This window comes from Panthera tigris, chromosome B2 (assembly GCF_018350195.1).
Source record: "Panthera tigris isolate Pti1 chromosome B2, P.tigris_Pti1_mat1.1, whole genome shotgun sequence".
NCBI classification, from domain to species: domain Eukaryota; kingdom Metazoa; phylum Chordata; class Mammalia; order Carnivora; family Felidae; genus Panthera; species Panthera tigris.
In genome coordinates, this window is record NC_056664.1 from 12,942,522 (window position 1) to 12,969,814 (window position 27,293).

General features: G+C 46.0%; 1 protein-coding gene across 1 annotated transcript; it reads right to left on the reverse strand.

The window, feature by feature from the left end:
* Positions 1 to 6,035: 6,035 nt before the first annotated feature.
* LOC102960086 (myosin regulatory light chain interacting protein) lies at positions 6,036 to 26,649 on the reverse strand. Its single transcript, XM_042985675.1, has 7 exons — positions 26,408 to 26,649; positions 25,089 to 25,279; positions 13,488 to 13,673; positions 11,548 to 11,745; positions 10,893 to 11,057; positions 9,538 to 9,958; positions 6,036 to 7,588 (listed from the first exon to the last, which is right to left on the reverse strand). Exons 1-7 carry the CDS (start codon positions 26,492 to 26,494, stop codon positions 7,499 to 7,501), a joined length of 1,338 nt encoding a protein of 445 aa, XP_042841609.1. The 5' UTR covers positions 26,495 to 26,649; the 3' UTR covers positions 6,036 to 7,498.
* Between the last annotated feature and the right edge of the window lie 644 nt (positions 26,650 to 27,293).

The following is a 27,293-nucleotide window of genomic DNA, read 5'->3' on the forward strand; positions in this document are numbered from 1 at the left end:
CATGCTCCCCACGTCTGCCTGTTTTCATCAGCCCAGCAGCTCTGTGGACCCTGTCCTTCTGGGATTCTATAGAGACTTCATTATAATGGGCATCATTGATTAACTCATTGGCTATTGGTGATTGATTCACCCTCTGGTCCTACTCTTTTTCCACCCCCTCCCACCCCCGGAGTTCAGGGTGTAGGAATCACAAGCTTGGGTCACCTGGCAACCACCCCCCCTTCTTAGGTGCTTTCCAAAGGTCGACATTAACATGACAAAAGACACCCTGGTCAGTCTCATCTCTCAGGAAATTCCAAGGGCTTTAGGAGAAACAGGACGAAGACCATATATATATTTCTTATGATAAATCACAGCCCCACAATTACACTCCTGGTTCTCCCTTTTCCTGGCTCCGTGGCCTTGAGAAGTCGCTTCATCTTTCTGGTCCTTATGTATAAAGAAGGTCCCAAAGAGCACCTGCTTCATAGGTATGGGGTGGGGATGGAAAAGGCCGATTCCTGGAAGGGTAGGGGAACTGCCTAACATCTAGTGCTGGGCCTTTATTCCCCTTGTGCGTGCTGAGCGGGACCCTACCGAAGATTCTCAAGTTCTGTCTGTAAATATTAGAAAGCTGTCGGGAGGCTTGGCTTCTTCTCCAAAGGAAAAGAGCTTTCAAACATCACGGTGATATGGAGACAGGAAAGGCTTTCTAGAATCAGTTACAGGCATACCTCGTTTTGTTTGGTTTTTTGGGTTTTTTTGCTTTGCTTTATTGCGCATCACAGGTGTCGCGTTTTTTACAAATGGAACGTTTGTGGCAACCAGTCCATTGACATCACTTGCCCACAGCATTTGCTCACTTTGTCTCTGTCACATTCTGGCAAGTCTCACACTATTTCCAACTTCTCATCATTCTTATGTTTGAATGGCTGCAATCTCATAATAAAACTCGAACAGATGAGGAAGTGTGTGTTAGGGACGAGCAAAGAAAGTGGCTTCTGGAGATGGAGCGACTCCTGGTGACGATGCTGTGAAGACGGTTGAAATGGTAACAAAAGGTTTAGAATATTATATAAATGTAGTTGAGAAAGCAGCGTCAGGGTTTGAAAGCAGGGATGGAGTCCAATTCTGAACGAAGTTCTACTTGTGGGTCAAATGCTATCAAATAGCATCGCATGCTACAGAGAAATCACTACTGAAAAAAACAATCGACATGGCAAACTTCACAGCTATATTAAGAAATGGCCACAGCCACCCCATCTGTCAGCAGCCATCAATGTGAAGTCCAGACCCACCACCAGCAAAAAGACTGCATCTCGCCAAAAGCTCGGATAATAGCCAGCAAATTTTAGTGGTAATTTTTTTTAGTGTTTATATATTTTGAGAGAGCATGAGAGCAAGTGGGGAAGGGGCAGACAGAGAGAGGGAGAGAGAGAATTCCAAGCAGGCTCCATGCTGCCTGCGCAGAGCCCAACTCCGGGCTCGAGCTTGGGAACGGTGAGATCAAGAGTTGGAACCTGAGCCACCCAGGCGCCCCTAGTGGTGTTTTAAAATGAAGGTAGGTACGTTGTTTTTTTTTAGACATGTGCTATTGTACACTTAATAGACCACAGTAGGGTGTTAACAGAACTTCTATATGGGAAACCAAAACATTCATCTGACTCGCTTGATTGTGATATTCCATTTATTGTGAGGTGGTCTGGAACCAAACCCAGGGGAGGGGAGGTCATGGCTCCCCCAGACTAGATACTACGTTTTATACCTTACGTACGTACACCTTACACGTTCTCCTACAAAGAGGGGAAAGAGGAGGCACTGAGGTTTATAATTCTGCTTCCAGTTTCCTTTTCCAGTGTAACTGGTTCATTTGTGGAGGTTACACTTGCTTTGGTAGAGCTTATAGAATACCTAAAACCCAGGAAGGCCATGGTCAGACACGGTAGGGAGCTGGACTCGAATAGATAACCTGAGTACCATTCCGGAAGGTGCTGCCTTGACTCTAAGGGCCGTACCCGCCCAGCGCGCGTGAGCATCGTTCCACACGTGTAGGAAGAAGCTTACAAATAGTAGCCTTGTCGCTCTCCTCCACCCGTACCGCTCACTCGCACCCTCTCCTGGCCATATGCAGCAGCGGAGCCCTGGTTTTGAACACAAAGGACATTTGTTGCGTGTAATCTTTTTATAAAGCCGGCCTACTTCCATTATGCATAATCATGAAATTGGGGGTGAAGGAGAAAGGTAACTCCACATTTGAAGCCACAAAAGGGCCGTGATTCCTCTTCGGTCTCTTTATTATGAGGCCTCGTCTGAGTTAGATAATTTGCAGCAAAGTTTTACCCTGGAGCAGGCTTCGTCAGTCATGTTAAATTCATGGGGGAAAATCCTCCTAGGATTTAGAACTGAGAAATAGACAGCTTTAATAACGGAAACGCTGAGGTAAAGAGCAGGGAAAGGCAGCATGTTCTAACCATTTAGGGGGAAAATGGGTAAGACGGTGCTAATAAGCCCTGCTATATTTTTATCTTACCATTTTCTTCATCTGAAGGAATATTGAAATGAGGTTTTAAATTCTGAATGATTATCTGACAGCTTCCATCTCTAGGGCAAATTATTAGCGAGAGCTCTATTTTGCTATTACCTTTACTCAAAGCTCAGAGGACGCACACTTACCAGAGCCCAGATGCGGAAATAAAATCTGCAGACGAGAGTGGTGTGAACAGAATCCCAGAACCCAGCTACTTTTAGGTTCCTTTGTGTGACCTTTGTGGACATTGACCTTCTTATCAAGTAGGGCTGGGGTAGGGGCAGGCGGGGCCCATAGCACCCTCCTGGATGTGTTATGCCCCAACCTAATGTCATCTCTCACCATTGGGCCTCAATCCATCCCACCACAGACCTGGAATTCCAATTACACCAAGCCACCCACTAGGTCCCAAACAGGCCACCTTTTTGAACAACCTCCTCCCACCCACCTTTCCCGTCCGGGAAACCAACCTTCTACTCATCTTTGAAGGTTCATCTCCAATGTGACTTTCTTCCAGAAATCTTTCCAACCCCAAACAGAATTGGTGGCATAGTGTCCTGCCCTTTCAAAATAACCCAGTACTCTTTTCACTGTGGACCTTAGTGTGCTGGAATTATTAGTTTACGGTGTCCCCTCCCCCTGGTAACCCTAAAGGGCAAGGACTTTATCTCTGACATTTGTACCTTCTAGCCCAGGGTTTCTCAACAGCAGCACCATTGACATCCGGGGCTGGAAAATTCCTTGTTGTGGGAATCATCCCTGACCCCCACTCCCTAAATGCAAGTAGCACCCCATCCCCAGTGTGACAATTAAAACCATCTCCAGACATTGCCCGTTGCCTCCTGGGGGGAGAGAAAAGGGGCCCTGGTTGAGAACCACCGCTCCAGGCCTGTAAGAGAGAGCTTGATCTATCCTAGGTGCTTAATAAATATTTGCCGAGCTGATAAGTCAATGTCCAAGTTAATGAATAAAAAGCTGGGCGAATCAACAGAGGAAGAAAGACCTCACTACAGCTTTTACACACTTACCAAATCAAACTTAAAACCTTTATTCCAGCAAGTCAAGGCTCTTCATGAACTGGCTTCACTTCTCCCTCTCTGTTCCTTGTACCCTGTGCTTCTCGCCCATGGGCTCTTCCCCATTCTTGAGTTTTATTTTCCTTCCCGCCAACCTAAATTCTATACTCACTTCAACACAGAGAACAACTTACCTACTTCAAAAAGCCTTCCCCAACTCACCCAGCCTACAACGATCTAAGTATTCAGGAACAGGATCAGGGAGGAAGAATGGTAAGAATACATATATATGTAATATACGTGTAATAGAGGTCTATACACACCTATGCCTACGGATTATTATTTTTGGTCTTAGAACCATTCATCTGTTTCATAAACGTGTAGGAATTTTCTTCTCAACTAGAAGAATCGCTCCCTGATAGCGTCCTCACGCCTTCAAGGTTTTTCTCCTCCTCAGCGTTCGTGCAAGCTTTATGAACAGCGGGTGTTCAGCGTTTGCTTGGAATGAATTTTTTCTTTAAGCCACGAGCAGGTGTGTTAAATGTGTGTCGTTTGGGTGCTCCTGACGCAGTTTCGGTTTTAAAAGGCGTAGGGCTAACTCTTTAATATCTTGCAGTTTTTAAACCCATTTCAAAGAGACTCTGCAAACATGAATAAAAGTCATCTGTGGTGTTTTAGAAGTTCTGCGAGAAGGCACTCGTGATAAGCAAGGAGAAAGACAAAAACGGCTGCCTTTTGTCTTAGATGGTGATTATACTCAAACTCCATCGAGGCTTTCTTCCACTGCTTGGGAGAACTGAACTAAAGCTTTGGCCTGAGGTGCCTGGGTGGCTCAGGCGGTTAAGTGACTGACTCTTGGTTTCAGCTCAGGTCATGATCTCGTGGTTCGTGGGTTCAGGACCTGCCTTGGGCTCCTCACTGACAGCACTGGGTGGACTTGTAACCCTTGTAACTTGTGTCTTTTGACAGAACAGCCTCTTGAGGCTTCAGTCTCTCCATTTATTCCTCCCTGCCGTTTCATTTTTATTTGAGAGAGAGAGAGAATCTTAAGCAGGCTTCACGCTCAGTGCAGAGCCCAACGTGAGACTCGATCCCACGACTGTGAGATTGTGACCTGGGCCGAAATCAAGAGGTGGACGCTCAACCAACCGAGCCACAGCGACGCCCTTCCGCCATATTGCTTAACTCAGCCTCTCCATGGCCGTCCCTTCTATGCCTACCCATGCGCTCCCACTGAAAATACAAGACCACAATGCTTCTCTGACCCAGCCTCCTCCTCCAGCACCATCCTGTTATTTCACACGCCACCCAACGTGCGTTGGCCTCCACCTATAAGGTCCACGTGCTTGTCTCACACGTGTCCACGGCTCACTACGGTCTGGAAACTTGTAGCAATCTCCTCACCTCTCAAAATAGACCCACTCTTTCCCAGAACCCTGGACCTCCTATTGACTGCCACGTTTTATGCCCCCTTCTAGCTATCCAGCTCCTTGACCCTGCCGCAGCTCCTCCTCATGGTCTTAGGATTTTGAGTATTTAACCTCTCTGTGTGAAGCAGTGACAGATGAATCACGTCTTGATCCTCGTTAAATTTCCAGCCTGCAAGAATAACTTACGTACTCAATGAACGAAGGATTGCTAGACATCGACGGAAGACTGAATCAGGTACAGGAATCGTAGAAAATGAATGCCCATCTCTCAATTTTTAAAAGGTTATTTTCTGGAAATGATCGGACTTGTGCCGGACTGAACTTCTGTTGCAGTTGAAATCACATCCTTCAACTGCTACAGCTAATTATCAGTTACAGACATAACGTGCCGCGTTCTAGACGACACCCAGCAGCACAAATGAGCACATCCGGCCGTGCTTACAGCAGATCCCAGCAGCAGCAGCGAGGCGTCCCACAAAGTATATTCCCAGAGTCTGTCCCGAGACCGGTACTGTTCAGACCCCGACAGGTACTCATCTGTCCAGGCAACTAACTAGCTGCATCATCTGGGTCTAAATCGTTACCTTCCAGGGGCGCCTGGGTGGCTCAGTCGGTTAATCGTCCGACTTTGGCTCAGGTCATGATCTCACAGTTCTTGGGTTTCAGCCCCGCGTCGGGCTCTGTGCTGACAGCTCGGAGCCTGGAGCCGGCTTCGGATTCTGTGTCTCCCTCGCTCTCTGCCCCTCCCCCACTCGTGCTCTCTCTCAAAAATAAACATTAAAAAATTAAATTGTTACCTTCCACTTCTGCCATTCCTCTCCTCCAACACCCTCTGGTCCCATCCCCAATTTTTACTTTGCATCTGCTTACATAGATTACTCCGTTTTCGCCTACATTTCAATCCTAGACCAGAAAGCAGAGGAGTGAATAAGTGGATGAATGTTCTCGATTAGAGCCAATACCCCCAACGTTTTCAAGTTTTCCATATATGACCACAATAAAGTGTGATGTCACCAATGCTTTTTTTTTTAGTGAAGACAACTGGCTTCAATGACAAAAACTGTGATGACTCCAACAGCCATGTTTGCTTTAAAGTCTTTATTATCCTGAATACAAAAGACAGAAGTCCTTGAGGATATAACAGAGTTCTTCATGTGGAAACATTATTTTTTTTTTTTACAAGTGAAAAAATAAATACCTCTTGGAATAAAGGCTTATATGCTAATATGTGCCATAAAAAAGTAGAGTTTTAATATTTGACAAAATGTCTGTGCAAAGAAACAAATGCATAAACACATTACTGCTACATTAAGGCAATATGAAAAGTATACTCGGAAATCTCAGTAAAGTGACAGTGTAGGTTCCTAGCTTTAACTTAGCTAGTATTGCACCCAATAAGGTCATCTAGGTGTCCCGACGTCCTAGAAAACCCACAAGCTGACCAGCGTCCAAAATGCCCAAGTGGGAGTGGATAACTTGATTAAGAACAAAGAAACGAAGAAGCTCCAAACCCCTCTGAGACGTAGGGAGGGGACAACTGAACGTTAATACGTAAGCACTTACAAAAAAAACAAAAACAAAAAGCATACAATCTCTAAGATACCTATGATAAGGCTGTAAAGGCTCGATGGCTCAAGCAAAAGCGACCCCACCGGATGAAGCTGGAGTTTTGGGGAGAAGTGGAGAACCCCCCGGTTTGTACACCGGGAAGCTTCACCTCCGCGAGCAACACTTGGCTTTCCGAGGAACGTGGGTTCCCTCTTCAACTTAAATAATCTACTCCACCAACTCAAGAGCCCAAGGAGTGAGGACTGCTCCACAGAAATCTTCTTACCAGACCGGTAGCGTCTTATAAATCGCAAGACGTGGGGGTGAGGAGACGGGGAGGGAAGAGGAAGCCGTGCACACTGAGTGACTGGTTTTCCACCAGCCAGACCGGTTTACATCGGGCAACCTGGTGATCAACCTTTTACAAGTCGCAGAATTGATCTTTGCGTCTGTTTGCCTTCCAATCATTCTTGACCAAGTTATAAAAACAGAAATGACATTAAAATGACGGTTTCTTTAAGAAAAATTTCCTATTAAAATGTTCAGAGCTCCATGACCGTACAAAAAGAACCAAGTAAATTCTTAAAACGAATTCTTACAAAATTTGCTGCAAGTAGGAAACTTACCTTGGGATACATTAAGGAGACTTAACAATATCCTTTCCTAAAGGGTACCCAACTTTTTGGCTATGCTGCCACTTAACTGACATCAAAGATTTGACTTATTCCTTTACTTGATCATAAGAAGAATGAGCCCAAGGAACATGTCTGTGTCCCAGAACCCTTCCTGGTCCCCACCACTGCAGGTGCGGATTCTACGCATGGTTTGTTTTGATGGGGAGGAATATTCTGTTGATTCTTCCTTTTTTTTTTTTTTCTTTTTTAAACACTGCATGGCAGATGGGTGTCAGAGTACTTATTTTCTCCATGATCGTTTTTTAGTTTAAGTAATAGTGCAGTTCACGGAACCGTGGCTTGTCCAGTTAAGTGCACGACACGTCAGATCACGGTGAGGTTGAGGAGACTGGTGTGGGTCGGTAGGTAGACGTGTTGCACGTGTTCCACCCGCGACCTGCAGACCGGACAGGACTGGAAAAGAGAAGCCAACAGTATTTGTTAGGACACCTTCAAGGATGTGTCTTCAGTTTCACGTGTGGCGCCTACTCTGTTCCGTTTGCTAGTAAGTGGTGGTCACAATTATTTCTAGCTCTCCACTGGTAGAGATCTTTGTTTTCTAACGGGCTTGAAATTCTATACCTTACAAGGGGCTCAGAATATTGGGGAAAAGTATGAAGTGCAGGCAATTAGTTAGGTTTGCAGTCACGCGCTAAGCCAGGCACAACGAGTGGCTGCTGAAGAACTATTGCCGTGCAAGAAGGCTGTGGTCCCTCCAGGGGCCAATTGTAACCCCTTCTGGCAGTGAGGCAGGAAATCTGAGACCCTTCCGGAGTCTGGGCAGCTGGCTGACTCAGACCAGCATCACTGGGTCGTTAATGCCATGTGGCCAGTGAACATGGCTCTGCTCCAAGTCACAGGTCACAGCGCCACATCCCCGGCTGGCTTCTCAGCAAGCACTGTCCCTCCCCCACCTTTCCCCCCTACCTCCCGCCCCCCCCCCCCACACCACAGGGGAGCCTTAGGCATGGGGATCAGACCAAGTAGGTGGAAAAAGGCAAATCTGTGACCGCTTCTGGAGAAATAACTCCTTGTAGTAGAACGATCTACTCTTCAGAAAGACAAAGGCATCCTGATGGCTCATTATAGGACCCTAAAAATAGTTCTGAAATTAGCAGCTTTTGAAGGACTGGATATTTAGGGCTTTTTTTTTTAAATTTATTTTTTTTAAATGTTTTATTTATTTTTGAGAGGGAGACAGAGCATGAGTCGGGGAGGGGCAGAGAGAGAGGGAGACACAGAATCCGAAGCAGGCTCCAGGCTCCAAGCTGTCAGCACAGAGCCTGATGCGGGGCTTGAACCCGTGAACTGTGAAATCGTGACCTGAGATGAAGTCAGACACTTAACTGACTGAGCCACCCAGGCACCTCCCCTCCTACTTTTTAAAAATTTTTAAATGTATTGAGGGCTTCTTTTAAATAAAACCACACTGACATTAAGCAAACAGTTCTTAGAAATGAAAATGAACAGAAAAAATAATTGTAAGAGGAAATGTAAGGTGCAAGAAAGGAAAACATACATGACTTTTATTTTTTGTACTGATATTAAAATTAGTTTGACTTACTAAAGGCCAATCCAAGATGCCCCCTAGAGGCATATGGAGCCATCAAAGGAAATTAATCACAGATAATCACAGAGCAAACAATCCACCCATGGATAACTAGAAGGTAGCTATGACTAAAACCTCTTAAGTATTCTTTTTCAAGTATTTTAAGTAAATAACAAAGACCATCCTCCTGAGGAGGCTGGGTGGCCCAGTCGGTTAAGCTTCTGACTCTGGATTTCGGCTCAGGTCATGATCTCACAGTTTGTGGGTTGGAGCCCTGTGTTGGGCCCTGTGCTGACAGCACAGAGCCCGCTTGGGATTCTCTCTCTCCCTCTCTCCCCCCCTCCTCAACTCTCCCTCTCTCAAAATAAATAAATGAACTTAAAAAAAAATTTTTTAATTAAAAACATAAGAATAAATAAACAAACTTAAAAAACGAAACAAAACAAAAACCATCCTAAGCGTTGGGAAGCGGGAAGAGACACAAATGGAAGCTGCAAATCCTGAACCAGTGCTCGGGAGGCCTGGGTTCTAGCCCCCGGTCACCCCACTAAGACGCGCTGCCCTGTGAATCTGAGCCTCATTCCCAGAACCTGAAAAAAGCCTACGGTTTACAGCAGTTACACTGTGGCAAATACTATGGCGATCCAAAATGTCCCCTTATAGCAACACCTCTGAGGTCCCCGAACGCGGGGACCCTAGCCGGGCGTGGCGGGGCCCTCCGGCTTGCACCTGGCACACAGCAGGCGCTCAGGAACCCCGGTCACAGTGGGGAGAGAGCCCTCCCGCCCGGGGAGGGCCGCCGAGCAACCATCACCTGCAGCTGGGCGGCGCAGCCCTCACAGCACACAGTGTGGCCGCAGGGGCAGAAGGCGGAGTTGATCTCCTCCTCGCAGCACACCATGCACAGCATGGCCTCCTTCAGCTTCCGCAGCTTCTCCTGGAGCGCCCTGGTCTGCTGGCAGCTGAGGCCCTCACAGCTGGTGCAGTTCAGGCCGCTGTCCGAGGACTTGAGTGGGGAGTTCGGAGGGCTGGGGTCGCTTCTCGAAACGAGGTCCACGACGCCGGCGTTGTACAGGGCTCTCCTGGCGTGGTCGTACACCTCCTTAGACGTTCTTTTGATATCGAAGACGTACTTCTTGCCGAGGTTGATATTCTCATTCAGAAACAGAGACGCTAAGTGGCCCTTCAGGTCTCGGCTGTACTGCATCATGACGGCGCTGGTCACCGTGTCACACCTGCAGGGAGACGCGGCACGTCAATACCTACAAGCCCGGGCACTTCTGTGACTCAGACCTTCAAATGCTGCCGTGAATGAGAATATTCTGTGACAGCAGACATTTATATTCTTGTGTGCATGCCTGCAAGTAAATTCTTCCAGTGGTATCTGTGCTAAACATTTTCATGATTCTACCTCCAGGTTTCTCCAGTGTCCCCAAAGGACCTTGATGAAGGAGTCATAAACGCAGAAACAGGGAGCGCGCGCCCTCACCTCCGGGGACACAAGCAGTCGTCAAAAACAGCTTGTGGCGAGGAAAAAAGGACATTTTCTTCTTTCAAGTCCTGGCTTTTATGTTAAAAATTTCTACAAATTTTCCATTCTGCTCCAAGATTTGTGTGTCTACCTTAACATAAAAAAAGGTTAAGATGGCAATTAAATTTCTTAGCTTCAATTTCTCAAATATTTGGGTCAAATCACAAGTCTACCTTAAAGCACCTTCTGAAACGAGGGTATTGCTACTGTCAGTTAAAAAAAAAAAAAAAAAAAAAAAAAATCCTTGTACTACGGAGTGAGGAATCGGGATATCGGCTCCCCACAAGGACGGTTAGGTCATCCTGTGGGGATGCGTTAAAGCCGTTGTGGGACGGGTCCAACCACTCAGAGCTCCCGGGAGAGGAGCTGCCGTGAGGAAAGAAGGCAAGAGAAGCGGGGGGAAGGGGTCTGTGCAGCTCACTCCCACCACGTTCTGTGGTAAAAGCAGCACCACGTTGAGAAGGCCCCCACCGCCACGCAGAATAGAACGAACAAAATGTTCAAGAGCAGTGGATTTCTTGAATTCTGAACAAGATTCGTGGACACAGCGATACCAGAAAGCGTAGGCCCCTTGGTGGCACCTGAAAACTTAGAGCTGCAGACAGATGCTCGGGCTGTGGGGACGGAGCGCTACGTGCCTGTAGAAAGCGTGCGTCTCCGTTATCGCTCGGTAGAGCCCGCTGGCGGCCCTGGTGCTGATCATCTTGAACAAGAGCACGACGCTGTTTCCGGACTCCTTGGTGACGGTCAAGTACACGTTCTTCCCCGACTGGGTGGCCATCTGGACCACCGGGTAAGCAATCCTGAAACACGGGACGAGAAGGTGAGCAAGCCCGGAAGGAGAGGCCCATCAGGGTGTGTGCCCTTTCGTAGGACTCTCCTGTGCTCAGGACCCCGCAGTAGAATCAGATCGCTCTAGGACTCCTAGTAAGCACTTGGCTCCCTAGTCATAGAGGCGCGTTGGAAACCAGTTGTGGAGAGAAGTGTTGGGAGTGATGCGCGTGTGCACGCGTGTGTAGGTGGAAACGAGAGTTTTACAGCAGTGAACGTACTTAAAAAATATTAACTCTGCCACATCAATACACTTGAGTTTGTAGCTTAAAGAGTAATTCAATGGTTATCGAGGCCTGACTCAAATTAATATACATACCCAAAATGAAACATTTCATCCCCAAAGGATAACTAATTGTCTAGCAAATCCCTTTCCAGTTTTATCAATTTTAATAATCAGAGCTACAAAGGGATATATGCACATTCGGGGCTGAAACAAAATGGAAGACGTAGGTACGTTACCTATTAATTGGGCAAAAGTCGTCTTTGCAAATGGAGATTCCTTCAGGTCCAACCCCGATGAGGAGTTTCTGCCCTTCACTGTCCCTCACGGAATGCCACTCTATGCCATAGTTTTCCATCGTGGACACGATTTGTAACACCTGGTATTCGGCAGAAGCCTGGCTGGTCCCCTCCAGCTCCTTATGCTTTGCCACAATGCTGCAGGATGCCAAAAGGGCAGAGAGGCGTGGACAGATTAACGCATGTGGTCCTTAGAGAGGAAATCTGTATCATTTTCCCTAGTGAATCATACAGACACTGCCATTTATGTGTAACACTTAAAGTGATATAGCAATGACATTTCATTTGTTTAGCAAATTTGTAATAATATACTTCTAAGACACTGCTCCAGATCTCAACTATTAGACATTTTAGTAAAAAAGCAAGTGGAGAGGCCGGATAGGGGTGAATTGGAAGAATTATGGAAAATCTCTAAAAATATACATGAGACGTTTTGTATGTAGGTACTTTTCGTGCAAGGGTCTACTTTGTAAGTTTCATTATAATACAGCATTATAGGGGTGTCTGGGTGGCACAGTCGGGTCAGTTAAGTGTCCAGCTTTGGTTTAGGTCATGATCTCGCGGTTTGTGAGTTCAAGCCCTGCAGTGGGCTCTGTGCTGATGGCTCAGAGCCTGGAACCTGCTTCTAATTCTGTGTCTCCTTCTTTCTCTCTGTCCCTCCCCCACTCATTCTCCCCACCCACCTCAAAAATAAACAAACATTAAAAAAAATATATATATATATAGCATTCTAAGGGGTTGATTAGATCATCGGCAGGATTTATTCTGTCTACCGCAGCAGACAGCCTCCAACATAGTCCTTGAAGATCCCCACCTCCTGGTATTCACACTCTTGTGCGAATCCCTTCACCTGAGTGCTGAGTGCCTGCTGTATTGATCACTGGCTGGATTCATAACTTGCTTCTAATGAACAGAATATGGCAGAAGTGATGGGATGTCACTTCTGAGATTAAGTTCTAAAAAGACCCTGACCTCTGTCTTGGGTGTTCTCTCTTGCTCTGACTTGGACTGCTGGTCCTGGGGGGAGCCAGCTACCTCGTTATGAAACAGCCCCTTCGAGAGGCCCATGCGGAGAGGGAATAAGGCCCTGCCAACACGCCACAAGAATCAACGTGGAAGGGGGCCCCTCCTTCGGCTGAGCCTTCAGATGACACTGAACTCTACCAACAGCCTGCCTGCAGCCTCGTGAAAGGTCTCGATCCAGAGAACCCAGTCAAGCCATGGCCAGATTCCTGACCCACAGGAGTGTGATATATAGTTATTAAGCCACTAAGTTTTGGGGTAACTTGTCCCCCAAGAACAGATAACTAAGATAACACCTATTTTGGCCTCTTTGTTTAGTCTTTGCTGGGATGAAGAAAATACTAACAGACATGACAGACTTTTGAAGAGACCTGCTTTTTTAGATTTTTTTTTTAATGTTTATTTTTGAGAGAGAGACAGAGCAGGAGCGGGGGAGGGGCAGAGAGGGAGGGAGACACAGAATGGGAAGCAGGCTCCAGGCTCTGAGCTGCCAGCACAAAGCCCAACTTGGGGGCTCGAACCCATGAACCGTGAGATCATGACCTGAGCAGAAGTCGGCCACTTAACCGACTGAGCCACCCAGAGATTTACATTCTTAAGAGTTCAGAGATTCAAAAAATTCCCATTCCATAGCATTTTATATAAGGGCATAGATTTAGGTGGACTGTTTTGTGCCTGTAAATCTCTCAGAGGGAAGGCTGAGACTCTTTAGAACACAACTTAGCTAAACTGGAAAACGGCCTAGTCTTAACCTTACCAAATATCTGTATACATACTGTAGATTCATATTCTTTGGGAAATATGTATAAATTCACTAGATCTATGAATGTAAACAGTCACCTCTGCAGCAGCCTCACCTGTTCAAGGTGGCACTGGAGAGTTCCTTTGCACAGAGCTCCTCGTAGCTGTACTTGGCAGTGTTCTGATTATAGTCTCCAAACTTGGTTTGGGCCAGGAGGGCGCTGAGTTCCACTGCCTGCTCCGGGGAACACTGGAGGTGGCCGGCCAGGAGGGTCTCCTTGATATGCAAGAAAAAGATATGCCTGCAAAGCAATGTGACAATGAGGTTACCCTGGGGACTAGCCTGATGTCAAGCTCAACCGGGGGACTAGCTTGATGTGCAATCTCACAATCCCTTTTCGGTAAGGAACACACAGTCACTTAAAAAGCCACCCTGAAAACGCTCACCACTAAAAAACATTTTTTTTTTTTGTTTTTAGTATGAAGGCAAAATAAACCTAAGGACTTTCGTTTCTCCGGAATAAAAAGTGTAACTCAGACAAAACAAATCTGAGACAAGCTCAGGAATATTCAAGTTAGCACATACAAAATAATCTCACAGAGGTTTCTGCATTTCATTTTTTTTTAAAGAAATGCTGTTCACATAAACTTGATCTTGACACGGACTTGGTATCTTAGATCCTCACCTTTATTCAAATGACCCCCAAATCTCTAGGCTTTGCCCCAACCACTGTAAGCATCATATTCGGATGTCCAACTGCTTACAGACGTCTCCACTTGGATGTTCAGTATCCTAATTTCACTGTTCAAAACCCAACTCACTGCTTTCCTTCCCAAACCCACTTTTTCTCCCAGTGAAAACCAGAGACTCGTTTGATATTTTACCCCAAGACCCGCTTTTGATTCTTCATTTTATTCCCATCTACTTTCTGTCTCTGAAAACTCCTTAAATCTAGTTACACTCTTCCCATTTTTACCTCAGATGTCCTACCTGTGGCTCTCAACTGTCAGAGAATTTACAATCTCCCCAAAGCTGATCTCTCTCAACTCTGCTAATCTACCTTCCAGGCTACTTGCTTCGGGGATAAGCTTGCCATCTCTCCGCTCAAAATCCTTCGAGGGAGGGGTGCCTGGGTTAAGCGCCCCACTTCGGCTCAGGTCATGATCTCACGGTTCGTGAGTTCCAGCCCCGCGTTGGGCTCTGTGCCGACGGCTCAGAGCCCGGAGCCTGCTTCGGATTCTGTGTCTCCCCCTCTCTCTGCCCCTCCCCTGCTCGTGCCGTCTCTCTCAAAAATAAACATTAAAATAAATAAATAAAAAAATCCTTCGAGGGATCCCGACTGTTTGCCGAGGAAGCGTGCTGTTGGCGTGTACCCCAGCTTCTGTGGGTGTGGCTCCCGATGTCCAGCCACACAATCCACCATTCCCTCCAGCCACTGTGCCCTGGGAAAGGGACAATTCCTCTTCCTGGAAAGACCGAGCACGCTCATGTCTCCACGACTCTCGTCTTGGCTGTTCCCTGTGTCCTGAGGGGTATTCTTTTTGTCCCCTCATTTAGATACCTTTCTGTCCACATCATCCGCAAGCTGTTTATTCCTCTCTTACAGTATTTGACATATTCTGATTTTCTACCACAGTTAGCTGCACGTAAGTGGATGTCTTAAGTGTCCCTGGCACCACAGAGCTCTACGAATGGATGTAAAACTGCACATGGCCTGTGGTCAGTTTCTTTCCCTACCTAAGTTGCAGTCCTTGTGTGCCTGCCCCAGTCGCATATGATACTACGCTCCGTTCACTATGAGGCACGTCAGACTTAGAAACTCCTAGGAAACTCCACGTAGGTTGCCTGCCAATCCAGCTCCGCCAAGATTCTCAACGGAGTATCCAAACTGCCACAGACAGGCCAGTCTAGATTATAAAATTGGTCTCTGGCAAACGTACAGGTATAACCTTCCTTTGATGACTTGTTATAGCCTCTCAAACTTGCTTAAATGCCACAATATTCCTTCCACTAACAACTGAATTACGACCAGCAGTAAAGCTCTAACACTGCTCTGAATAGGGCTCGTAAGCCCAGCTTCCCGCTTGAGCTGGGTATCCTTAACACTGCTTTTATGCTTTTATTTATACTCTCGTCTTACGTCTGACGTCCCCGGTGGAGGGAACAACATGAGCAGTGAAAGAAAAGCCAAGGGAAGAGGGGCTGAGACACACAAGGAGGGGCTCTACGGACAGTCTCACAATGTCAGGCAGGCAAGAGCCGTTAATCTTCCTTGAAGAGATGTTTGAATTCAATGTTTTGCGTGTTCTAGAACGATAAAGAAATATTTAAAATGATCACACTCTGCCAAATACTGCAGGGTTGTCTTTATCGAGAGCCCCGATGAAGAAATCACGGTAAGAACGCATAACAGCACTGAAAGGAGAGAAGCATGGTTTTTATTAACCCAAACATCTGTTAGTCTTTAAAGTATTTCTGACACGCTGCTAAACTGAGGAGGGGGTCCCTACTGGGGCAAAGAAATAAGCACGAAAATAACTCGTTCTGAAACAGCTATCTGAGCAGCGGAGGGCGGGCATTCCCCACGGGATGTCGGCGTCACGATGCGGCTTTGGCCTTCGAAAGCCTTTTTTAGATGACCATTTGGTAAACTTCATCTTGGTGAACGGATCTGTCTCTCTTCGCTGGGGCTGTGTTTGTAGGAGACACAAATCTGAACGTGTGCTTAAAGAAGAAATGGTGTGCTGTAGGATTTTAAGGGGGAATCCAAAAAACAAGTCTTCTAAATCTGATCTCTGCTCGTGTGGAAAGGTCTTTTCACGTATTGCCCCACGATCAACCTAGAGACTAGTCTTCTGCTTCATGCAAGAGTTGTGTGTAGCCTGCAACAGAAGACTTGCCAAATCTATCCGATTTCTTTTTCGGCACTGTTCACACCCGCTTCTGGAGAGGCAGCTGCCGAAATCAGGCAAAAAAGCGGTAACAGAGTATTAACAGGTGGTCAGCAGGGTGAGACCGAACGCCAATCTTTTCTAGGCCTGTGGGTCAGAATTTTTTTAAACGGAGGAGAACAACCGGCCTTTTGTACGTACTCTGCATTCTAGGCCGAAATGCAATCGATACCCTGTGAGTGGAAGAATCCTCCCCTTTACTATTTACGTCAACTCTCCAATACGGTTCTTCCTGCATTTTGCCAATTTCATGGCTATAAAACAACCTTTTCGTTTTGAGTCAACAAATATTTGTCATTCATTGCCTCTGTGCCAAGCCCTACCCTGGGGTTACAGTATGAACATATCTGATAGGTCCTTTTATAGATGGAACTTACAGCTTTTTCGTGTGAAGGTGCATATCCCTATCACAGTTAACTCCAGACACAAACTGGTTTTGGGGTGACAAATTTTTATGTTCTCCAGGAGAACGGCACCATGGAGCAGTGACAGCAAAGGTCACCAGCTGTGGTGAGCCATCAGCAGACTCTATTTAATGTGCTCTTTCTAACAGGGAAGATGACAGAACTTGGAGACATTCTGATAAGGAATCCAGGGATGGCTCAACAGTTAGTGGGGTGATTTTTTTTTAAATGTTTACTTATTTTTGAGAGACACAGACACCATGGGGCGGGGGGCAGAGAGAGAGAGGGAGACACAGAATCCGAAGCAGGATCCAGGCTCTGAGCCATCAGCACAGAGCCCGACGCGGGGCTAAATCTCATGAACTGTGAGATCATGACCTGAGCTGAAGTCGGACGCTTAACCGACTGAGCCACCCAGGGGCCCCTGGGGTGATTTTTAAACAAGTATTTTTTTCCCAATCATTTTCTCTTGAACCATCTGCTCTGTAACTGTCTGGTTCATGGATTCTTCCCCATTCCTTTTTTTTTTGTAGAGTGGGTGAAAGGTTACTGATAATATCAAAACAAGCAGATGTGGACAAAGAGGTCTTGCCTGCAGTGAATTTTTTTAAATTTTTTTATCTAAAGATCAAAAGCGGTAGACCTATCTAATTCACTTGAGGCTACATGCTAGAATCACAAACAGAAAGCCTTTGGGAAAAAAGTTACTTCTTAGTCTTAAGTAAATGTCTGTGAATATGTCCTGCAGACATAGGCTCAAACTGCATTTTCTATTCTTCTGGCTGCCTGGTTCTTCAAGGTTTTACTCAGTTACTAAGAGAGTGGATCCTGTCGATGAGTGGATTGGTTGGAGGCCCAAAGTGAAACATTCTGGCTAACTTTGCATCATGGGTAGAAATGAACTCCCACGTGTTGTAGCCTTATGGAAGATTTGAAAACAAACAGAGTATGACGGAAACGCCCCAGTCTCGTTAAAAAAAAAAAAAAAAAAGTCACATATCCTTAATACATTTGTTTCAGAGTACCTCAAATTTCCTCTACTTTAAAAATTAATTCCTTTCCATAGTTTTAAGGAATACAGTTAGGTCATTTATCTTTTAACGACCGTAAGCAGAGAACTGTCCCCCGAACGCTGATTTGTCTCATAAAGAAATCATCTGATAATCAAAGCAGAACCTTCTGCAAACCAACGGGAGTCACTGACCTGTCCACCATAGGCAGTTATGCCTAATCACTGCCCTCCAGTATCTTCCCAGTGACATCATTTGGAAGAACTTTCTTGTGACACAAATGTAAATCAACTATATCCACATTCACTGTTAGACTCCGCATTTAAGTAACTAACCTAAAACATCTTTCAATTGGCTAAGAATCTATGAACAGCATTTCTTCCCGAGACCTGACTCACTGAACCCGGCCATCCCATCCGTTGGTGATGGCTGGTGTGTTCCCCACCCAGTTAGACCCCCTCTGAGATCATCCCGGAGTGTGTCTGCCTCAGTCCAATGAGCCATTTAACCACATCAGTTTGTTTTAAACCAAACTAACTGCCAAATCACATTTACAAACTATCGAATAAAAAAAGGGGACACCGGGCTGGCTCAGTTGGTAGAGCATGTGACTCTTGATCTTGGGATCATGAATCCGAGCCCTACACTGGGTGTAGAGATTACTGGATAAAAACCTAAAAAAAACTATCAAATAAGAAAAAATTACTATACATGTTTTTGTTTTGGATCTTAAATTCCACCGAAACAAAAAGCAGTTCCCGATGGCCTGTAGGCCTAAATGTAAAAGTTAAAACCGTAACACTTTTAGGACACATTGGAGAATAGCTCCATGACTTGGGGGGAGGAAGGTAGGCCAAGGTTTCTCAGGACACAGCAAGAATCCTAAGGGAGAAAAACTGATACGTTAGACTTGACCAACATCAGACATTTCTACTCATCAAAAGGCATTAAGAAAACAGGCAAGCCCCAGGAGAAAATACATTTACAAGACGTATCTCTGACCAAGAAGTGGTATATATAAAGAATAGGTATGGCTCGAAAGCAAAGGTAACAACGCGGTAAAAATGGGTAAATGACCTGAATAGATACTTCACAAAAGAAGATGTAGGAAAGGTCAATAAGCACATGACAAAAGTGTTTAACGTTACTGATCAAGAGAGACAAACCCAGGGCACCTGGGTGGCTCAGTCGGTGAAGCGTCCGACTTCAGCTCAGGTCATGATCTCATGGTTCATAGGTTTGAGCCCCGCGCCGGACTCTGTGCTGACAGCTCAGAGACTAGAGTCTGCTTTGGATTCTGTGTCTCCCTCTCTCTCTGCTCCTCCCTCACTCACACTCTTGCACTCACTCTCTCTCTCTCAAAAATCAACATTAAAAAAAAGTTAAAAACAAAACTAAACAACCACCTCCTCTGCGATCCAGCTTTTCCATTCTTAGATTTACTCAAGAGAAATGAAGATACAGGTCTACAAAAGATTGTACTTGCAATGTTCACAGCAGCTTTACTCACAATAGCTGGAAAACAGGTGTTCATCAATCAAAGGATGGGTCAACAAACAGTAGTAGATTCGTAGGGCGAAATACTATCTAGCAATGAACAAGCCATCGATATATATCAGTATGATGAATCTCTAAAAAATACATAATGAACAAAAGAAGCCAGACGCTGCGTGATTCCATGTGTGTGAAGTAGATCTACGCCGGAAAAACAAACCCTGTTTGTGGAGGGGCGGGAGGGAAGGCGGGGGGCGAGGACTGACTGCAGATGGGCCTGAGGGAACTTTCTGGAGTGCCGGTAATAGTCTACATCTTAATAAGGATTTTGTTTAAACAGACATATCTGTTTGTTAAAACTCATCAAACGGTATAATTAGGATTCGTGCATTTCATCATATGTAAATATTTTATCAAAAGAAAAAAAAAAGAACTGTAGACAAATATGGAGCTCTACTTAATGATATGCATACTGAAGTATTTAGGGGGAAGTGTATGTATCCACAGCTTATTTTGAAAAGCATCAGAAATAAACGTGTGATAAAGCAAGTATATTAAACTGATTAAGTGGTTAACAGTAGAATCTAGATGGGGGTATTGGTGTTCACTGCAAAAATCTTCAACTTACCTGCATGTTTGGAAATTTTCGTAAGAGGTTGAGGAAATAACACTAGTGAAAATCCTCAGGGTCAGGTTAGGAATTCAAATGAATAGCTTCTTACACCTCAAATGAACTATCAGATCTCCTCCACTCCATGGAAGGCTTGCAACTGAGAAAGAGTCATGGCCAAGTAATGACCAAGTCAAGTCTCTATTCAGCTTAAGGGAATCCTTCTCAAAGCCCAAAATGCAAAATGGGAACCATGGACAAATTCGCTCTTCCTAAGGTTCCAAAGCATTTAAAAGATACAGGAGTGGGGGGTAAGGGAAATCCCCAACATCAAAAGCGATGACAACCCACACCAGAAGCACTTGGAAAAAACAGGATTACTCGCTCACAACAGATACCTGACCCAGGCAAGCAAAAATCCAGCAATCCTGTCGTTTAAAAGTGTTAGCTACAATCTCTCCCAAGGGTCTACATTGTGGTGAGTGTCATTCTAGAATGAGGAGAGGTCTGGAGGCAGGCTACAGTGGGGGCAGGACTCAGAGAATAAGTGTGCCTGGTGCCCCTGGAGTCTGACCCTATGTGCCATCTAAAGAGTCAAGTTTTATTTAAAACTACATATTTAAAATTAAAAGTTCACTTGGGTCGCATGAAAAATCAATAATGTTCTTTGGATCCTTCATACAAATATACAAGTACGAGACATTGATGAAGATACTGAATGTGCCCAGATGGGAGATCTGTGGCTAAAATAAACAGACAATAATGCAAACAGCCTACACTCTGAGCAAAAAGAAAGAGTTAATAGATAAATTAGAATTCAGAAATCTAATCAATTCTTTCTGGAAACAATATACAAGTTTGTCTTACTTTCCTGGGGCCTATTTTGAGTTTGGTCATTTAAAAAAAAAAAAACAAAGGGAATGTGCCATTCTACTCTTAGGCACAGAGTCGATATGTAAAACACAGTGACGCCTTTATAGCAGATAAATATTGTTGTGACATCCTACCCATCGTGAATCCTAAAAGGTAAATTATGTTAAGCAACCTTTACCAACAGTGACAATGTGTTGAAAGATCTCAAACATCATTGCAGGCCCTGGCTAAGATCCGTATGATTTGGCTGGAACACTTTCAAGATTACCACCTCAAATCTGCCCATGGTTGCATGTGGCATTTGCTCTGTGGATTTCAACGGTGCTCTCTTCTCTAGATCTTGACATCTAAGTGATTTTTGTTGCGAGAAAGGGAAAAATTGGGTTTAGGAAGTACTTAGAACCTATAAATCGGTTGAAAATTAGATTTAAGAGAGCCTCTAGCTTGAAAACTATCTGAACTTCACAGAAGGTCCAGGCAAGTGGTAGTTTATTTTAGATGAGAACTAACAGCTACAAGAAACAAATGGCTTGGGGTGAAGTGGAGAGGCCGAAGGAAGGAAGCAAAAGAATGCCAAGCGCTGAGCAAACCCTTAACAGAGAATAATCCCTACAATACATTTTTTAATGGTGAGAGGTCTCTCAGATAGTCTTAAACTTTTCAGTTCATAGAAGCAAACTGGCGAACATCAGTTCACTAAGAAAACTTATATTATTCATGCCCGTTAACTCCATCTCTATTTATCTCTAATTTCTTAATTCATTGTTTCACCAAATGTTTATGCACCAGGCACTTGCTAGACTCTGGAGATACGATGTTGATCAGTCCCCTGCTTCATGAATTTAAATTATTAGAGTAGCTGACAATAAACAAATTGTCACATAGGTAAACAGTAGTATTATACGCTCATTAGATGCTATAAAGGAAAGCTACGTGATGCCTTGGGACACTTCAGTCTCCTGAGCAGGGCCCAGCGGATGCTTTTCAAAGGAGTGATGAATGAGTGGAGCCTGGGAGACAGCAGGATTTAACAAGGGACAAGTCAGACTCAACACCCCTCGCTCGCGTCACTGAAATCTTGATGAGACTCAACGCTCAGCATTACAGCATCTCCCTGAACAGTTAGTTCAGGACTCATGGAACCCTTGTATCGAGGCTGATTTCTGGGAGAGAATTCGGGTGTCGTTGAGTCTTAACGAAGCCCGAGTGCAAAGACCACAGAACTCTGCTAAAATGCGGCAAAGTTCCGGAGAAACAGATTTTATTGGCCGTGGATGGTATGATCACCATTTCTGAAGATGAAGCATATAATTCTCTAACCTCTGGCTGTGAAAACATTGACAAAATCTGGTCTGAATTGCTGTGACTAACCGAGAGCCTTTCAAAGGCAAGAATTTCAAAGATCATTATTATTTCAGATCTACTTCCAGAATACATTAGTTTCACTTTTAGTTTCAATCCACAGCACGGCAAACATCTGCTGGATATACCTGCTTGTCTCTGTCTCTCAAATGTGCCAGCTGAGTCTGGACAAGACTCTCTGTTTACTTTCCAGACCCTCATTCAAAAGCAAACGTAATAATCTGGGTAAAGAATCTAAAATTAGGCCAAATCCGAGCCCACATTAACTGTATCAATCTAAGCAGACATGTGATATAGTTGGGTGTTTTGGGTTTTTTGTTTTCAGAAAAATATACTTAGGGAAACATGAAGGAAAATAGAGGGGAAGCAGAAGCAAAGGAAAAAAAAAAAATTACTGCTAGAGGGGATTTTAGAGACAAGCTCTTCTTGGCCTTTTAAGAGAAATGAAGTGGGGTGGGGGGGTACTCAGTCTTGGAAGTCTGTATACCCTGGTAGTTGGGGGCTGGGCTGCACTGAGAATGCAGGGCCTCTGCCGCCCCCCACCTCGGCTCCCCCCTCCACCGCCGCCCTCCCCCCCAGTCTCCAGTTACAAACAGGCCCTCCAGCCTATTCCCCAGCAGCCTCCCTAGTCTCTTGCAAACTAACAGATTCACTGCCCCCACTTAGACCAGCTCTACTGTGAGTACATTGCTTTAATTCTCCACAGAGGCCAATTTGGCCAGGATATTTCAGCCCCATTTAATAAACTGTCCAGACACTTTTCAGTATACTAAACGTACCCTCATGACTTGACTTTGAGATGGTACAAAAATCACCACTCATAACCGAACTGGCAAAGCTGGGCTTACGGACAACACACGCAGATCTATTTTATTTTCATGGCATTTTACATAAATATTTTATAATGAACTGTTAAACATCAAAAAGTTCACCAGCCAGCTTTATCTGGCTAACATGACACTAGGGAAAATAAGTAATTGTGCTCTGTCGTATCATGTACATAAAAACAACGCTAATTGTGACTTTTTTGGACCCAGGACAACTTCTCATCCTAATGAAAAGGCACCAATGCTAATTACAAATCGCTTTAGCTATTAAAAGCAGAATGCTGTATAAACTTGAGGAGGCATTTTCTTCAAATTCTGCATTTTGGGCAAACCTCCTGAAAACAAGTAATATTCACCAATATTTTAAAAGCAAGTCAAATGCTTAGATCACACTGATTTTTCAATAAGATTTCAAAAGGAACTAAGATCAATTAAAATTACCTGGGCTAACTAGGTATGTGCCTTCTCAGAGTGCTATGAGGCATGAGTCTCAGGAGTTAAAGTCAATTGAGTCAATGTAACAGGAAATTTTATTTCAATTCTAATTCACAGAATATCTTGCATAAATAAAATGGACTTGATAATGGTTATTAACTCACTTGCAAAAAAGCACAGGTAAAGACCATCTAGTGGCAAATTTTAAAGTCTGTAACCATTCATAATATAAATGTATCATACTATTATGACCGCAGCCTTTGTTTAAATGATGTATTTGGTCCTCTAAGCCTCTGCAGGTTTAAAAAATGAATTTGTATCATCAAAATGGATTTGCCTCTGGAGGCCCAGAAATTATTGCGAAATCATGACAGAACCACACAATGAAAACTCCAATATGTTATAATATATACGTGTGTTTCTGTATCCTTTTACTCTAGTCCAATTTATCACACTGAAGGGCACAGTGGAAACTTTCACAAATCAGCTTTAAGTTAGACAAACACCCCAAACCAAACAACCCCACCCCCCCCCGAAACCAACTTATTCTGATTAATATACACAGCTAAGACATCCTTAAACATGCAATCATGTGGATATTTTTCAAGACATTTTCAGGAGCACTGAGAATTCAATATAGTAGTTTGTCTCAGAAAAAAAAAATTGAACATCTCCTTCACCTTTGAAAGTGCAGCAACAAGGAGAGATTTCCAATTCAAATAGTATCTCAAAAGATGTTTCTATCAGTTCTTAAGTAAACAAACAAACCACATGCTAACAACTCTTAAGGGGTTTTGCTCACTTACCATTACTCAAGATTGTCACACTCCCATTTCTCATGTGTAAGGGCAACTTTCCAAACCAAAGGATTATGAAAAATAGTAGAATTTAGATCCAGGGTTTGTTGTGTTTAAAAGTCATTTTTTTTTTCTTTTTGGTTGTTGTTGTTTGTTTGTTTGTTTGTTTACATGCCACTCTAAGATTTAGGTCTCTTGCATTTCAGCAATAAATACTGAACACTACTTTCCTAATCTGGCTCATCCTTGAGAAGTATTACAGTCAGTCCAGGAGAGAAAACATTTCTGTTGGAAAAAGGAAACCGCATGCCCTAGTCGCCTACCACTACTGGTGGTTTTCTAGAAGATAAATTTAACAGTCTAAACAATCACATGTAAACATGTTTGTGGGCTGGAGATTGGCTACACCTTACAAAGTTTTCAAGAAATGTAAAAAGTTAAAAAAAGAAATCTGCATTAAGTGGGACAGAGCTCTTTGCTACATATTGTAATCTGACACTAGGCTGAAGTTGACTAAGTTTAAGTAACCCAAGAGGAACTGTTTCCTGCTTTCTGTTAGAACACTCTACAATGACCTGTATTAACACTGCTGAGACAGAGGTTACTATCGGGCATTAGATGCTGCTATCAGGAAGTCAGTTGCGTTTCTAATTTTTTCCCTCCTGTGCCGTGGCACTGATCCTGAGTGTTAGTAAGACTTCAACCCTGCTCCCTTGTTGTTTATAAAGACAAGAAAAACCACAGGAAGAGCTAGAAAATGTACCCCAGGCCAACTAGGCGGCTCCCTGTTCACCTCGACAAAAGGGCCGTGCCGTGCAAAACTTCTCAGTTATGAACCAACTCACTCTGCAGCAAACAAATTTGCCTGTGAACATCTCTGGGGAGGTGCAACGGCCCTTTCTCAGCGGAATCAAAGGTCTGGTTGACATTGGTTTAGTTCAGCATCACTTTACCTAGTCTGCTCCTGTAAGATGAGATGAGGTTCCACGAAGAACTTGACTCTCAGTTTGAGCCGGTAAGGGGCTAGCCCATCCATCTGCTGGGAGATCCGATTTCTCAGATTTAGCCATAAACTTTCACCTTTGCTACCCGTAAACTGCAGTCCAAAATAATCAACTTCTATAATTCCCAACCGCCTGCACACCTAAAACAAAAATGAATGCAGCATGGATGAGCAAACAGTCCATGTAGTCAAAGCAAAACTCAAGGACTCCATCTGGGTCTAAGATCCCTGCCTACTTTTTGCAAAGTTCAAGGAAGGTGTTACAATTCCTGCCTTAAAGCTGTAACAACAAAGTTCTAAGCTTCCAGTGTTGCTACACCACTAGTGAGGCTTGTGCTTCCTTAACACCGAGGAGATGGTCGATTGCAGTAGAGAAAAAGGAGTCCTTAAAACCAGCCTTCCAGAAAGGCTGAGGAAAGGAATCTACGGGGTATTTTCCCTCTTATTCCCATCACGGGAATTCCCTCCACCAGCACAATCTGCACAGCTGATCTGGCAGATTATCTGGACAATTTTAACCATCTGGACTCCAAAAAAAACAAACACGCCGAGGAAACACGCCACAAGTGTCAGCGAAGCTTGGTAAAAGAGGTTTTCCAAACATCTCAGGTCTGTGGGGTTTTCAGGGCATGGCGTCCCACTGGAGATCAAATTTGCTGTCTGTCATACCCATATGCACTGTTTGGAACCATTCTTCTTTACTCCTTAGGAAACACGAGCTTTAAAGACAACGGAGGGGTGGGTGACCAAAAACCCAAGGTCCTCTCGAGCCCCGCAAACCGGCAGGTGCAGGTGAACGGTCCATTTCAGAAGCAGCAAGAGACAAGGGCCGGGCTTGTCTGCCAAGCAACCCCAGGGACCAGCGCCGGCCAGCAGCCACCTCATCTGGGGACTCGGGTGGCGCTGCCAGGCCCCGCGGGGACCCGAAAGGCGGCATCATGCACACACCTGCGGCAGGTGGGCTGGACCGCCTTCTTCCGGGAAAGTGCGGGACTGGGAGTGGGGTGGGGGGCAGGGTGGGAGCTTCCTCCCCCCCCACCACGCGCTCCCAGCGTGCGGGGACCGCGTGCCCCACGGCCACGGGGAGGAACGGGGGGCGGGCCGGGCGCCTGGGGCGCGCTCACCCCCACCAAACCGCCCCCCCCCCCGGCCGCCGCCGCAGCGCCGCCCGCCCCCTGGCAGGCGGCGAGCCCCGGAGCCCGGCGCCGCCGCGAGGCCCCTCCGCCTCGGCGGACCGGCCGGGGCCCCCGCCTGGCCCCTCGTCGTCACCTGGTTGAGGCAGTCCTCGCCGTTGGCTTTCGCCTCCACCTCCACCTCCATCAGCACCGCGTCCGGCCTCGTCACATAGCACAGCATGGCTGGGGCCGCCGCTGCCGCCACAGCCGCCTCCTCTTTGGTGTGCGCGGGGCTGCCGCCTCGCCACCGCTCAGACCCAGCCCCGGGCTCGGCGAGGCTGGCCCTCGGGAGGCTGCAGCGCCGCAGACCCGTGCTCCGCGCCCCCCGCGCCCTCCCCGCCACCCCCTCGCCAGCCCGCCCGCCCGCCGGCTGCCCGGGTCTCCGCGGCGGCGCCGCACTCCAGCAGCCCGACTGCCTGCGGCGCTACAGGGACTCCTCTGATATAGTGGCCCCGCCCCCTCCGGCTGGGGCTCCCGCCAATCACGGCGGCCCCGCCCCTCCTCCGCCGCCCCGCCGGCCAATAGCGGCGTCCGCTCGGCCGCGGCCCGACCTGCCAGCGCCGGCCGAGTTTCCCCGGGCCGCCTGGGGAGGTGGCAGCTTGCGGACGCCGGGGGCTTGCGGGAGGAGGGCGGCCCCGGGACGGGAAGGGACGTACCCGCCGCCTCTGCCCGCTGGGCGACGCTGCTCGGAGCGGGCGGCCGCCCGGCGCGCGGAGGCGGGGGCGCCTCTCTTGCGGGCTGGAATGCATGGCGATGCGACGCCTCCGAGCTGCCGCTGTTTTTCAGAAGCCTTGGGTCGATCGCGGAACGCATTTCGGGAGGTGAACATAAAAAGCAAAGCGAGCAACCCCAACGCCAAAAGCAAACCGTCTTCCCCTGGGGTTTGCCACGGTGGGTTGTTGGAAGGCGGAATGGCTGCTCCTCATTTTAGACCTCGTCCGTGGAAAAACAAAACCTGAGCATAAAAGTTTTTGCAGTGG

What these genes read in the sequence shown, in the direction of transcription:
- LOC102960086 (XM_042985675.1), bottom strand. Translation starts at nt 26,494, where the DNA reads ATGCTGTGCTATGTGACGAGGCCGGACGCGGTGCTGATGGAGGTGGAG. An exon ending in GACTTTTGCCCAATTAATAG is followed by an intron (nt 11,058 to 11,547) that starts GTAACGTACCTA and finishes CCCGTGTTTCAG; the next exon opens with GATTGCTTACCCGGTGGTCC. An exon ending in GCTGCGCCGCCCAGCTGCAG is followed by an intron (nt 7,589 to 9,537) that starts GTGATGGTTGCT and finishes TCTCTTTTCCAG; the next exon opens with TCCTGTCCGGTCTGCAGGTC.